Source organism: Chlorocebus sabaeus, chromosome 19 (genome assembly GCF_047675955.1).
Source record: "Chlorocebus sabaeus isolate Y175 chromosome 19, mChlSab1.0.hap1, whole genome shotgun sequence".
NCBI classification, from domain to species: domain Eukaryota; kingdom Metazoa; phylum Chordata; class Mammalia; order Primates; family Cercopithecidae; genus Chlorocebus; species Chlorocebus sabaeus.
In genome coordinates, this window is record NC_132922.1 from 31,799,050 (window position 1) to 31,813,991 (window position 14,942).

Below are 14,942 nucleotides of genomic sequence, written 5' to 3' on the forward strand. Positions count from 1 at the left end.
AAAGTACCATTGGGATTTTCACAGGGATTGCATTAAACCTACAAATCACTGTTAGGAGTTTTGACTTTTTTTTTTTTTTTTTTTTTTTTGAGATGGAGTTTCGCTCGTTGCCCAGGCTGGAGTGCAATGGCACAAACTCAGCTCTCTGCAACCTCCGTCTCCCAGGTTCAGGCGGTTCTCCTGCTTCAGCCTCCCAAGTCACTGGGATTACAAGCATGTGCCACCATGCCCGGCTAATTTTTGTATTTTTAGTAGAGATAGAATTTCTCCATGTTGGTCAGGCTGGTCTCGAACTCCCGCCCTCATGTGATCCACCCACCTCAGCCTCCCAAAGTGCTGGGATTATAGGCATGAGCCACTGCTCCCAGTCTAACATCTTAAAGTTATTAAATCTTCTAGTCCATGAGCACATAATACTGTTTTTTCACTTATTTGTGTCTTTGATTTCCTTCAGCAATGTTTTATAGTTTCAGTGTACAAGTCTTTCGCCTCCTTGGCTAAGTTTATTCCTACAAATTTTATTCATTTTGATTCTGTTGTAAATTGAATTGTTTTCTTAATTTCCCTTTCAGATTGCTCATTGTTGGTGTATAGAAATGCAGATGACTTTTGTTTGTTGATTTTGTATCTGCAACTTTGCTGAATTCATTTATTAGCACTAATAGTTTTTCTGCGGAATCTTTAGAGTTTTCTACATTTAAGATTATGTTGTTTGCGGCTGGGAGGGGTGGCTCAAACCTGTAATTCCGGCACTTTTTAGCTAGGCATGGTGGCGCACACCTATAGTCCCAGCTACTTAGGAGGCTGAGGCAGGAGAATCGCTTGAACTTGGGAGGCAGAGGTTGCAGTGAGCTGAGATCGTGCCGCTGCACTCCAGCGTGGGTGACAGAGTGAGAATTTGTCTCAAAATAAATAAATAAGTAAGTAATTTTGTGTTGTTTGCACCCACCTTATATATTTTTTGTTTTGTTTTGTTTTTTTGAGACAGAGTCTTACTCTGTCACCCAGGCTGGAGTTCAGTGGTGCGCCATGTTGGCCAGGCTGTTCTCAAACTCCTGACCTCAAGTGATCTACCTGCCTCAGCCTCCCAAAGTGCTGGAATTACAGGCGTGAACCACCGTGACCAGCCCCACCTTATATTTTAGTATTGTTTTGTAACTGTTTCATTTAATAAATGTTTCAAACATTTTCTTATTTTTAATTCTATGTTTGTCAACATTGGTTAAAACCAAGTTCTACTGGGCAGTGCAGGAAAAGTGTTCCCAGGAGCAACATTCGCTGGGCAAAGGCCTCAACTTTCCCAAGCTTCATTCCAAAAGGACATATGCACATGTGTTCCAGTCAGCTCTACCCAGTGAACTGTCAGAGCATAAAAGCCCAGAGACTTTCTGGAGCCAAGACGAAGGTCTGCTGAGAGGGAAGGGCCAGGAGCTCTCCATTGTGCCCTCTTTGCTTTGCCTCTGGCCACCTCTCTGCTCAGAGTTTAAGTTCCCATGTTTAGTCCTCTTCTAGGAATCTTTCCCCTGGTGTGAAGGAGGGTACGATTCTACCCAAGCATGCCCTGTCATAATCCCAGCTTCCTTAATGTATTCTTTATTCCCTGCCAGATGGAAAGCATTCGTGCTGCTCTTGTCAAATCAGCAAACCCCCAGACAGTAGACAGTGACTGACTATATTGGCTCTGTATTAGGTGTGCAGGGACAACATTCTGATCTGGGGTTGATCTAAGGATAGGTGATTGCTTGGTGTCTCTAGAGTCTAGGGTGTGTTAATTTATCTTTTCTTTCTGTCTCTATTACAAAGAAAGTCCAGACACTGGAGGTAGTTGGGAACTCATCTTTGTCATCATCGTGCTGTGCTGCAGGAAGAGTTTTCTAACTAGCTTGGCCAGAAGGTCCCTTTCCTCAGCTCCACCTCAAAGACCCCTGTAGAAGAAGTTCATTCCTGGCCGGGCGCGGTGGCTCACGCCTGTAATCCCAGCACTTTGAGAGGCCGAGGCGAGTGGATCATGAAGTCGGGAGATCGAGACCATCCTGGCTAACACGGTGAAACCCCGTCTCTACTAAAAATACAAAAAATTAGCCGGGCTTGGTGGTAGGCACGTGTAGTCCCAGCTACTCGGGAGGCTGAGGCAGGAGAATGGTGTGAACCCGGGAGGCAGAGTTTGCAGTGAGCCAAGATCGCGCCACTGCACTCTAGACTGGGTGACAGAGTGAAACTCTGCCTCGAAAAAAAAATAAAAAAAAAAAGAAGAGGTTAATTCCCAATGATGGAATGTGATTGACTGCCTTCCTTGGGATGGAAAGGTCTAGTGCTGTAAGGAGGTGGGGAGCCAGCACTGCGCTGGTGTCTGTGTAGGTCCCCTACCATATTTCATCTAATTTACTGCACAGCACTAAGAAAGGAAACATGGTGCCAACAAACCAGGCACGCCTTCCACCAAGGTGTGTCCTCATCGTGTGAAATGGATGCATCTTAGAAGTAATGTGACACAGCATCTTAATCTGTCTCACAAGGTGCTTGTAATGGTGAATGTGTCCTCCACATTTTTGCAGATTAAGAAATGGGTGTGGCCAGACGTGGTGGCTCACGCCTGTAATCCCAGCACTTTGGGAGGCCGAGGCAGGTGGATCATCTGAGGTCAGGAGTTCAAAACCAGCCTGACCAACAACTACTAAAAATACAAAAATACAAAATACAAAAATTAGCCAGATGTGGTGGCATGCGACTGTAGTCCTAGCTACTCGGGAGGCTGAGGCAGGAGAATTGCTTGAACCCGGGAGGCAGAGGTTGCGGTGAGCCAAGATCGCACCACTGCACTCCAGCCTAGGCAACAGAGTGAGACTCCATCTCAAAATAATAAAATAAAATAAAATAAAAAATAAAATCTCAAAGCTTTGCAGCTGGGTAAGTGGCAGGGCTGAAAATTCAGCCCATGATGTTTAATGCCAAAACCAAAACCTGTTGCCAGCCTCCATCCCTGCCTTCCCCTGGAGCCTGGAGGCCCCCATTTCCACACTGCTATTGTGGGGCCTGAATGTGAATCTGACCTTGGAATTACCCTGCCTTAAAAGTACCGTTAGATAAGTGTCTGAGCTCCTTACTGATGCTTGCTGAGCCCTGGCCATCTCTGTCTCCTCTTCTTTCTCATACCCTACCTGCACTCTGCTCTGCAGCAGCACATCAGCCTAGTTCTTGATTCCATGCTGTGCATCCCCTCAGCCTGAAATCCCTCTCCCTCACCCGATCTTCTGGCTAACTCTTACTCAACCTTTGGGACCCAATTCAGTTATTGTATTTACAGGAAGCCCGAGGCTGAATGAGTCAGGTGGCTTTCTACTTGTGAAATGTCCATCAGCGGACATCTTACTAGGGGAGTTTGTATGATTATATATCTTTACTTTCTCATTGCTTGGCTTAATGCCTGGCACATAGTAGAAATCTACAAACAGAGACTGAGTGAGAAAACATGCAGTTGATGCTGTGAGTGGGCATTATCTAAAGCGCACAAGCTCTAATTGGTACCTGTGCAGCTGAGCCTGGTTCAGCCTGTGTGTGCTCTTGGGTAGTCGGGGAAACTGTGACTTGCAGGTAAGGGTTTCTGATGTGCTTCTTGAGGGGACTGATATCATACAATGTCTCACAGACTTATGGAACTGAAAAGCACTCCAAGGGGAGGGGAATGTTCCGCCCTGATTGCCTGTCAAGACCAAGGCTGTCAGCTAGAACATTTTTTGTTAAAATGACAAATGCCCAGCTAAAGTTGGCTTAAGCAGAAAAGCAAATGAATTGGCATTTTAGGTTATCTCTTATATGACAAACCCCTAAATTTGCTGGCTTAAAACAATAACAGTTTTATTATTTGCTCATAATTCTGCAGCTTGTCAGGACTCAGCAGTTCCAGCTCATCTTGGCTCTATGGAATCTGCTGGGATGGCTCGAATAGCTTGGGGTTAGAACACCTCACCAGGCCTGTGTCTGTGGCCTTGATTCTCACTTGTCCGGGCTCTTTGATGCTCTACATGTGGCCAGTTTGGGCCTCTTCAAAACATGGTGGTCTCAGGGTACTTGGACTTCGCACATGGCAACTAGATTTCTCCAGAGAGCCAAAGTTGAACTGCTAGACTCTTTAGGCCTACACCTGGAACTGGAGCAACATTGCTTCTGTCATTTCCCTTTGGTTAAAATGGGTCCCAGGTGTTTCACATAAGGGATACTCAACCTGTACTACATAATGACGAGTAAGAAGGAAAGTGTATTTTCTCTCAAGTTCATGCTTGATTTGATTACACGGCTACGGCTCTCCACAGCTGGGTGCTGCCTGGGTCCCATGCTGGGCAGTGCCTTTTGGGCACCAGCATTTAATTTTCAACACTTGCATGGGAGCCCTGGCAGGACTTCACAGTTCTCAGGTAGCCACTGCCTGCCCACACACCCCTGATCCCAGTACTTGCTGAGTGATTCTAGGGCTGGTGACTCTGGTACTGTGTCCACATTGCCGCCTCTTGGGTGACAGAGACAGAACATGTTCAATTAAGAGACTCTTGGCAGCAGCCCATCTATATCAGCAATTGCTGATGCTCAGTTCATTGTCATGTATCTCCTTTGCCACTGAACAAATATTACTGCGCTACCATGCACTGGGTACTACGCCAGAGGGAGAAGATGTGATGAACTCAACAGCAACTGACATACTACTTGTAGCTCTTGTACCTTTGTCCTAGAAGCAGGGAGCTGGACAAATGCCCACCAGGCGTGAGTCCCTTCTATGGTCTGCTGGGTTTCAAGCTCCTCCAGTCTGATCCACCCACCCAGCCAGCCAGCTAGCTTCATGGGATCCTAGTGCAAGCCTCAGAACTAATAGCCACAGTCCTTTCTCCTGGAGGAATTGAACAGCTAATTTAACATAGAATACAAACTGTGAAGGAAGTTCAGCCAGAGGAGATGCTGAGATGGCAGACTGTACGTGAACTTCACAGCACAAACAAAAGAGGGCTGTTTGGAAGCAGAAGTATGACAAGTGAAGAAATGCTCCTTGGTTGCAGCCAGCCCTGGTCCTGCTCAGCTGTCAGCCAGAAAAGACAAATAGTGCTCCTTCTGTCCAGGCTGCCAGTCAAGTGCAGATCTGCACAATAGGGAGATGTCTGGAGTTATAGCTGTGTGCCCTTTTCTCTAAGTACCTGTGACTCAGAACTTTAATCATGAACAGCTCATAGCCTTTACAAACACACATCCCTGCAAGATGGCAGACAAATGCCTAGGCATCGTGTGGGCATTCGCCATTCTCAGTGATGGAATGCTTCCTCCCACTGTTGGACTTTCAGCGGTCTAATGTTTGGAGAATCTTCTAGCAGTTTAAACTTTAACTGAATCTGTTGAGTTTGATACTCTTCAATGAATAAAAGCCAATTTAGATATTGTATTTTTTTTTCTTTGTTTCCAGGCAAGCCGATTTTTTCAGTTGATATTCACCCTGACGGGACCAAGTTCGCAACTGGAGGACAAGGTATGTTTATGGAATAATGAAAGGGAAAACTTAGCAGTCCTGGCACCTTGCTCTTCTCCTGCTGTCCATTTAACTGTAGAGGGAATACTTGCTATTTTTCAGTACAGATGCAACACTGTTTAAAATGTATAGTTATAATGTGTTATCCAAATGGATAAAATCAAACTCCTTTTATGGCTCTAGTGTGCTCTCTGTAAATATTTTGGCAGCAGGTTTATCATTCTAATTTCTGTTTATTGGGTTAATATTAAAATAAGTTTGTATCCCCAAGCTTGTTGAGCATTGAGAGTGGTAGGTGGTGCAGTGGGCAAAGCCCAGCCCCAGAGGCAAGGGCTCTGTCAGTATTTTTCTTATCTGAAAAAAGGGAATGAGAGTGGTTTAAGCTTCTAAAGCAATCATGTAGTTATTAGGCCCGTTTTCTCGTCAAAGGAATTCAGCTAGGTTAAAGAGAAAGTACACTGTGGGCAAGTAAGAAAGCCCACACCATTTGAAACTGTTATTGGTAGTATTGCCCTTCTGCTGCAGCCAGCATCTTTTGCAATGTTACATGGTTCTATTTGGAAAGACAGAGCTGTTCTTCATACTAGGACACCAAGGTGTATATATAGTGACAGAATGTAGCATTCCACAGAGCCCAGCCCCCTGTCGTCTTCACCCCAGAACAGGGCCTCCCTCCGACCAGGCCTCCCCAGGCAGCACTTAGTGACTTTATGAGCTCTAGGTCCTCGGGCCAGGTGCTGCAGGCTGGGTTTCCAGCAGATGGTTCCACCCAGAGTCAAGGAGCTGGAAGGGAGTGTAGGGAAGCTGTGGACAGGGAAGCCTTTCTCTCCTTCCATGCTGTGGACTGTACCCAAGAGGAGGTGCAGCACATGAGAGAGAACACATGGACTTAGCTGGAGGAATTAGAGGGTTTGCACCTGTACCCAGAAGACACACATTTTACCATGTCGGTCCAGCAGAGATGTTTGGAACTATTTTTACATATTGGCCAAGGGGCAGTTTCAAACATGCTGTATGGTAATTTTGGCATGTTCATTGGATTTGGCCCCATTATAATAGGAAATTAAGTGAGGGGCTAAACTTTGTTAGATATCAGTGATGGAAAGCTTAGAAATCATTACTAAGGCCGGGCACGGTGGCTCACACCTGTAATTTCAGCACTTTGGGAGGCCTAGGCAGGCAGATCATGTGAGGTCAGGAGTTCAAATCAGCTTGGCCAACATGGTGAAACCCCGTCTCTACTAAAAATACAAAAATTAGTTGGGTGTCATGGTGTTCGCCTGTAATCCCAGCTACTCGGGAAGCTGAGGTAGGAGAATCACTTGAACCTGGGAGGCGGAGGTTGCAGTGAGCCGAGATCCTGCCACTGCACTCCAGCCTGGGAGACAGAGCGAGGCTCCATCTCAAAAAAAAAAGAAAGAAAAGAAATCATTACTAAAAGGCATGGGTATATTTTTCAGCCAAGCAATACATTACCTCATGCACAGGAGCCCTAAATCCCCTCTTTTGGTTGGTCTCTCATCTGTAGGTAACTGCAAAGGGTAGATAACAAGATAATGAACCCTTTTTCCTGTGTTCAGGGTGCATTTGGGTCTCAAAACAGTCAGCTCTGGAACAGCCTAAATTCCAGGCAGCCCCTGGAAGGCGAGCCCCACTGTGTGGGGCTGTGGTGTGCTTTTCTTTTTCCTTTTAGGGTGTACATAGAACGGAAAAGGTCTTGTGACATTGACTTTCCCTTCTCCTCATTTCACAGATGAGGAGTCAAGGAGTCGGAGTCTAGGTGCTGGGGGGGCATGAAGACCTTCTAGGGAACCCTGGTGGATCCGTGTTAGAGGCTAGACCAGAGCTCAGTTCCCTCCTGATTGCTAAAGTTCTTTTTGTAAAGTCAGGTTGACTTCTGCTGACTGCTAAGTCCTCTCTGTTTGGTCCCCATGAGTACTTATCATCTTTTCTGTAACTTAAATTAGTAATTTAAATTCAGTCTCCTTAGATCTAGTTAATTATTATTTATGGAAGCTAAGTGAGGACTTCTTCTAATTTAATTGGACATTAAATATTAGTATCAAATTTCTACTCCTTGCACATTCAGTCATTTCTGCTCCTTCATTCCAGGGCAGGATTCTGGGAAGGTTGTGATCTGGAATATGTCTCCAGTCCTCCAGGAGGATGACGAGAAGGATGAAAATATTCCCAAGATGCTTTGCCAGATGGACAATCACTTAGGTATTACAGAGTGGCCCTTTGCAGGCTTTGCGTGTTGGCAGAGTGCCCAAGGTTAGCACATGTGTTTGTAATTAGAAAGATAAGGCCCCGTGCGGCGGTAACTCCCCTCGGCCTGCTGTCTGAAGGCACAGATGTTGGCTGCACACCTGGGTGAGTTATTCGGCAGAAGACTCGGCCCGCCCACAGAACCATCTTTGGACAGTCTGCAGGTACCTCTGGTGATTTCCTGCTCATGAGTCGTTACTGCCTGATTCCATGGGGCTTTGGGGCCAGCGACCTGGACACAATAGGATTCTAGGGAAGGGTACGCAAGAGACAGTTTACCAAAACATCTCAGGTTGGCACTGTGTCACTCCGAGGCTCTTTGCCAGGACCCTTTTGCCCATCAGACAGTGTCATGGTTTCCTTTCCTGCTGTAGTGCCTTAGTTTCCCACCCCTGAGATGCTTAATGAACAGTCACTGACCTTTGGATATCAGCTCCTTCCTTTGCTCTGTGTGTTCTTGTCCTCTCAACATGCCTCTCAGCATCTTCAGACTTGGAGCATAAGTTACTCACAGGCCATGTGGGAGCTACAACTTTGATAGCCATCTTTCAGGTCTCCCAAAGGCCAAGTTGTGAGTACTCTTGGAGGCTGTGGCCAATCAGAGGCCTGGGGGAATTTCTGCTGATCTTAGTTTATAAGCGCAGAGTCAATCAATCTGCAGTGCTGGCGAGTTTGGAAAATCCGAATGTGAAAGGACTGGCTCTGACAGATGAGATGAAGTCAGAGTTTTATACCCTAACAGATTGCTCACCTGAAAATTCTAGAAAAAGCATCTGACCCTTTTTAGCACATACTCTCTTTTTGAGAATAATCTCTACTCAGAAATACATCTCATCAATAGATGGCCTTTTTGAAATAATGAGATTTGGTTATCATTTTTTTATTTTCTTGGAAAGAAACCTTCTATTGACTATGTCATTCAGCACTAACGATTCTCAGAGAATGTATATTTTTCACCTTCCAGACTGTTCTGGTAATTTGTTTTTATAGCACAAGTAGGTTAGTACTTAAACTGAATTGTTTTTCTGGGGCTGTCACACAGTAGATGCCTTAAATAGATTAGATAGATTAGATTTTATAAACCCTTTACATCTTGCCAAACTACATGAAGCAAATGGGCATGACTATTGGATTTTCATCACCCTATTTTTTTTTTCTTCCCAGCATGTGTGAACTGTGTGCGGTGGTCAAACAGTGGGATGTATTTAGCTTCTGGGGGAGATGACAAACTGATTATGGTGTGGAAGCGGGCTACGTAAGCATCATTTTCCTTTCTTCATATTTTATTTTTAGAAGCTGCTTTGCTGGTCTTTATCAAAGTCACCTTTCCCCACCTTGTCACTGAAGTTCCCATAGCCCTGACCTCATAAGTAATAGGAAGTGCATGTAGGTCAGGAGCAGGTGGATCTTGACCAGAGATTCAGGAGACCTAGTCAACTGCCCCCTCACAGGACTGCAAGCTCTCACCTGAAAAGGAAAGGCTGATCTCTTCTAGTGCTGATGTGGGTGGAGCTTCATTGCTTTTGTTTTTTTTCAAATGAAATTTCACATGGAAGCCCAATATACAAAATGGTTAAAAGTCAGAGTGTTCTGGTTCTTGCCCAGGATCTGGGGCAGGGAATCCAGAATCCAACCTCTTTGCCATTTCTTTTTTCTCTGTTGGTCCCCACCTGGGGCAGCCTCTGCTCTACTCTCAAAAGGAGCTAACCATCACCTGGAAAACTATTGCTCCCAGGTCTCTGGGCCAGTCAGGCTGGGGAACCAGACCCTGCACCATTGCTCACCAAGAGTGGCCCTGTGGCTGTGGCTTCAAGAGCAGAGGCAGAGGCTGTCTCTTTAGCCTACTTGGCTGTCTCAGCACACTCTTTCTGTGGATTTGTGATGAGCTCTACAAGAGCAAAAGGTGTTATCAGAGACTCTGAGCATTGGTGTGTCAGCACTGCCTCCACCAGGCCCCAGATGACTGATGCTCCTCTGGCTCCTCTGGTGGGGGCTAGTATCTGTAGGTCACGTGGTTTCTCTGCCTCAGATGTCAAAGCCATTTGATTCATTGTGAGACGCTTAAAAATAAAATACTGTTGATTTTGCTTCTTTAAATAGCCAACATAAATAACATTTAGTATACAATTTAGAAAACTAAAAATACAAAAGAAAAAATATCCCTCATCACGTGACCTAAAGAAAGCTACAGTTAATATTTTGACATTTTGGGATGTCCTTCTGACGCATTTTCCATGCATAGATGCTATCTATGTCATGTGTTTTTTTTTTCCTTTACATAAGTGATATCATATTGTATGTGATGTCCTGTGGCCTGCTTCTTTCTCTTATTGTGAACATTTTTCCATGCAAGATTTGTAATGGCTGTGTAGTATTTCATCAAGTGCATGGATCATAATGCACCTATTCAGCCCCTTTTATTCAGCAACCCAGTGCTTTCCAGTTCTTGTTTGTTTTTGCTTTGTTGTGTCTGCCCTGATAAGCTGGCTGCAGGGAGCATTTCTGTGCAGTGCCCAGAGCACTCCATGAGTGCCTTTTTGGCCCTTTTCTCACACAGGTACATCGGCCCCAGCACCGTGTTCGGCTCCAGTGGTAAGCTTGCCAATGTGGAGCAGTGGCGGTGTGTCTCCATCCTCCGGAGTCATTCAGGCGGTGAGTGGGACTGCCTGTTGGGGTGGGCGGGCCCCTGACACCTGGCTCAGATCAGCAGCACCACCACGTCCCCTGTGGGACTGTTTGGTCCTTAAAGCAGCCCTATGTCTGGGTTGTCCCTCCCCATCACAGTCAGTCACACCCTGCCTATCCCTTACGATCTGTGCAGTCGCTGGCTCCACTACCTGTCTCCAGCTGCATTCAGTCTCCCCACTCTTGCCCTCATGGGGTATATGTTTATATCTTTAATGTAGAACTTCCCACGTTCTGCTGTTTGTCCTGCTGAACAGAATCAGTACCTTCATCAGCGGATCACTAAGTCCGTAAGCACACTTTGTTTATTCCCCAGAAATCAGCTCACAGATGCCCATTGAAAAGATCTCAACTTGAACTTGAGTATGTTTGCAGTGGTTTAAATAAACTTGGTATGGAAAGAAGCACATTTTATGAATTTAGACTGAGGGGGAAAGGTGCCCATGCACTGTATACTCAGGTGTCAAGGATACCAGGTTGAGTGCAATTTAGACTTGACTCAGGAGACTGAGTCCATTTGGTCCAGGAATGGACCAAAGGGTTTTCCAGGCAGGGTGGTACAGCATAAATGAGAAAGTCTTGGTGTGAATGGGGATTTGGAGGCATTTCACCATGGGTGGATCTTTATAGACAAGGCAGGGAGCAACACAAAGTGAGACTGGTCAGGTATGCCAGGGTCGGATCATGGAAAGCTTGTGCTCCCTGTTACTGAGGGAATCCCTTATCATGGAAGAGATAAGGAGCCATTAAAAGCTTTGAAGCATAACAGAGAGGTAATTGTGACAGCTCAGTGAAGTGGAGGTTCTTCCAGTGGTTCAGATGGACACCATCAGGGCCTGAGCTAGGCCTGTGATAATTGAGGTAGAGAAGAGGAGATCAATTTGGGAATACTTAGAACTGGGCACAGAGAGGTATGAGATAGATTTCTGACTGGATGCCTAGATAGTCAGAGGTATGACCTCTGCTGAGACCTTAAGGACAACAGGCTTATGGGAATGGATACTAGTTCAGAATGGGCTTGCCCCTGGCTTGAGGGGTAGGGGAAGAAATGTCAAGAAACCTTGGAATTGAGCCTGGAGATCTGGGCTAGGACAGGGCAGGAGTGAGAGGTGTGCGAGGTGGCATCACCTGTAGTCCATTGGCAGTGTATGCTTAGCGGATTCTCTGTAGACAGTTTAAAGGAGAACAAACCCATCTTGGTGGCAGCCATAGATTGAGTCCACGTTTGTGAAAGTTGAAACGGTAGCGTTGTATTATTGTTTGATAATGAAATTGTGTAATTTGCCCTTATTTGTGTCACAGTACTAACAGTGAAGTCTAGTTGGACTTTTCTGGAACTTGGTGCACATGTCTATAAGGGTGCCCAAGCATGGGGTAGGCCTCAAGTGAGGACTACAAGGCCCTAGCCAGAGCCTTGCATTCTCTCTCTTACCCCACCCCCCAGTAGGGCTCCTTTACCAGACAAGTAGGGTTGACACTCATTACTCACTGGTCCTGGTAGCAGGTGTGGGCAGAACCATTCAAGAAGAAAAATCAATGACAAGCAGAAGTAAATGAATAAGAAAGAACTGGATCTTTGAAAAGCAAAGTGTGAGAAATATATACTTGGTGTATTTAATTGGGGGTTGGGAAGAAAAAGCCTAGACAAAATTAGAGGTTAAAGATCTAGAAAAACATTTAACCCAGACAGAAAAAAATCATCAAACAGTACAATATAATGTTTATACTATTAAGCTAAAAAACAAAATACTAAAAAATCGTTTTCTAGAAAATATAAACTTTCATAATTGATACCATAGGATTAGGAAAAACTGAACAGAATAATAACCAATGAAGAAATGGAAGACTGTCTTCAGAAATACTTCTTGGTCCTAAATTATTTGTACATGCATTGTTTTGAGCTTTTAAGAAAAATTATACAGAACAATAGCAATATTTATAATTGAAAAGGAGATATAAACCAGTATTATTATATCTGGAAAATACAAGAAAATCTAAGAACAATAATGTAACAAAAGCATAGAATAATATGAATAAAGATAGAAAAATCAGAAGCGATACTCGTAAATATAACATTCGAAAGCAGTAATTTATTTATTTATTTGAGACAGAATCCTGCTCTATTGCCCAGGCTGTAGTACAGTGGTGCGATCTCAGCCCACTGCAACCTCCACCTCCGGGGTTCCAGCGATTCTTCTGCCTCAGCCTCCTGAGTAGCTGGGACTACAGGCGCATGCCACCACACCCGGCCAATTTTTTTTGTATTTTTAGTAGAGACAGGGTTTCACCATGTTAGTCAGGATGGTCTTGATCTCCTGACCTCGTGATCTGCCTGTCCCGGCCTCCTACGGTGCTGGGATTACAGCTGTGAGCCGCTGTGCCCGGCCAGAAAACAGTAATTTATTATGATTAAATGTGACTTATAATATAAGTGTAGTACAAGAGAATCTGTTAATGTAACTTTATATACTAGGAAGTTAGATAGGAAAAGCTACAGTCATCTTAGGTATTTTAAAAGGAACATTAGATAATTCAATATCAGTTCCTGTTAAAAATGCTTTTTAAAAAATGCCTATAGAAAGATATTTCTTTTCTTTTTTGTTTTTGAGACTGTGTCTCACTGTGTCACCCAGGCAGAGTGCAGTGGTGCAATTACGGCTCACTGCAGCCTTGAACTCCTGGGCTCGGGTGATCCTCTTGCCTCAGCCTCCCGAGTAGCTAGGACTACAGATATGCATCACCATACCTGGCTAATTTTTTTTTACTTTTTGTAGAGATGAGGTTTCACTATGTTGCCCAGGCTGGTCTTGAGGTCTTGGGCTCAAGAGATCCTCCCACCTGCAGCTCAAGAGATCCTCCTACCTGCACCTTCCAAAGTGCTGGGATTACAGACGCAAGCCATCACACCTGGCCTAAAGCTGTTTCCTTAACATGGTAGAGTCCTTAGTCTTTTTCAAACCCGTGGCAAATATTACAGTTCACAGTTAAGCCTGGTTGTGGTTTATATCAAGAAAAGACAATGATGGGTGTTGTCATTTAATTTCTTGCTCTGGAATTTCTGCAACACAGTTAAACAGAAACTGGAAAATAAGACAAAAAGGAAATGAAGGTGACATTATTTCATATTAAGAAAAACCATAAGATAATAAAGCTCTTGGAACAAATAAAGCACTGAAAAATACTTAGAACTAATGAGTCTTTATATTGGCCTCAGAACAATTTTAAATTATTTATCTTTTGCTACTAATAGCCAATTAGAATAACTCATGATAAAAAGAGAATTATACATAGTGGGATCAAAAGTTATAAATATCCAGGAACAAGTAATCTTACCAAGAAATGAATTAGATTTCTACGACTTAAATCACAAACGTTTTAAGATATAAACATTGGGAGATAGAAAATGGCTTCATAAATTCAAAGGCTAAATGAAATACATTTTTCCTCAAATATTTACTTGTCCATATACCAAACATTTATTGAGTGTCTGCCATGTTCCAGGCACTGTTCTTCTCTCAAGAAGTTTTGTTCTTGTAAAAGAGACTGACGAGTGAGTAGTATAGGAGATTTGAAGATTAGCCCAGAGGGCAGAGTCCTGTAAGGAGCTGGAAGATGAGTGCTGGGGGCTCAGTGAGGAGATGACATTTGAGGGAACACTGGACGGCGATGAGGGGACAGCCAGTGCGAAGGCCCTGGAGCATGGACATGTGCTTAGTGTGCCCAGTGAACCCCTGGGAGCTGGGCTGCAGAGGAGGCTACGAGAGGGAGTGTGCCTTTGAGACCATGGTGAAGGCTCTTCTCTGAGCAAGAATAGGAAGGCTCAGCAGGGATCTGGGCAGAGGAGTTGAGACCTTTGGCAGCAGTGTGGATTCTACCATGTGGGGCTCAGGGCTGCACTGGGAAGACCAGTAAAGGAGCCGCTCCGAAAAACTAGGGAGAGACAATGGTGGTTTGGACTTGGGTCATAACACGGAGGTGGTGAGAAGTGGTCAGAGGCGGATTTCCTGGTGCATTGAATATGGGATAAGAGATAAGCAGAGGAGTCAGGATGGCTTCCCGGACTATGGTCCAGACAGAGGAAAGGATGCAGTGAATATAACCTGAAGCAGGAAGTCTGCAGTTGGGACAGAAATGTTTGTTAAGGGAAGTGTTTTGGAGTTTGGTTTTGGACATGGTAAGTTTGCCAGTGTAAGGGGACATACTGTGTAGACATTTGGAAATATGAATCTTGGAAATATGAGGTTCTGGGTATGAGCAGAGTCCAAGGATGAGCCTAGGGATTGGAGAGCTGAAACCGGCAAAAGAAGCTAGGAGAGGCCAGTTAAGACAGTGAAAAGAAGCCAAGCATGGTGGTTCATGCCTGTAATCCCAGCACTTTAGGAAGCCGAGGCATGAGGATCACTTGAGGCCAGTAACTCAGCAGCCTGGGTGTCATAGTGAGACCTTGTCTCAACAGCAATAACAAAAGAGGCAGCGAAGAGAG

General features: G+C 44.7%; 1 protein-coding gene across 4 annotated transcripts in view; it reads left to right on the forward strand.

Moving 5' to 3' along the window:
- The window catches only part of HIRA (histone cell cycle regulator), a 101,553-nt gene that overhangs the window by 15,955 nt on the left and 70,656 nt on the right, over nt 1–14,942 (forward strand). For 2 of the 4 annotated variants that reach the window (XM_073007026.1, XM_007975048.3), the window contains exons 2-5: nt 5,444–5,506; nt 7,619–7,729; nt 8,939–9,029; nt 10,332–10,426. In XM_073007026.1, the coding sequence (XP_072863127.1) occupies nt 7,651–7,729; nt 8,939–9,029; nt 10,332–10,426 (265 nt within the window). In that variant the 5' untranslated portion in view covers nt 5,444–5,506; nt 7,619–7,650. Of the gene's footprint in view, nt 1–5,443; nt 5,507–7,618; nt 7,730–7,804; nt 7,939–8,938; nt 9,030–10,331; nt 10,427–10,725; nt 10,750–14,942 lie in introns of those variants that run through there. The other 2 variants (XM_073007023.1, XM_073007025.1) reach the window with 2 other exon arrangements.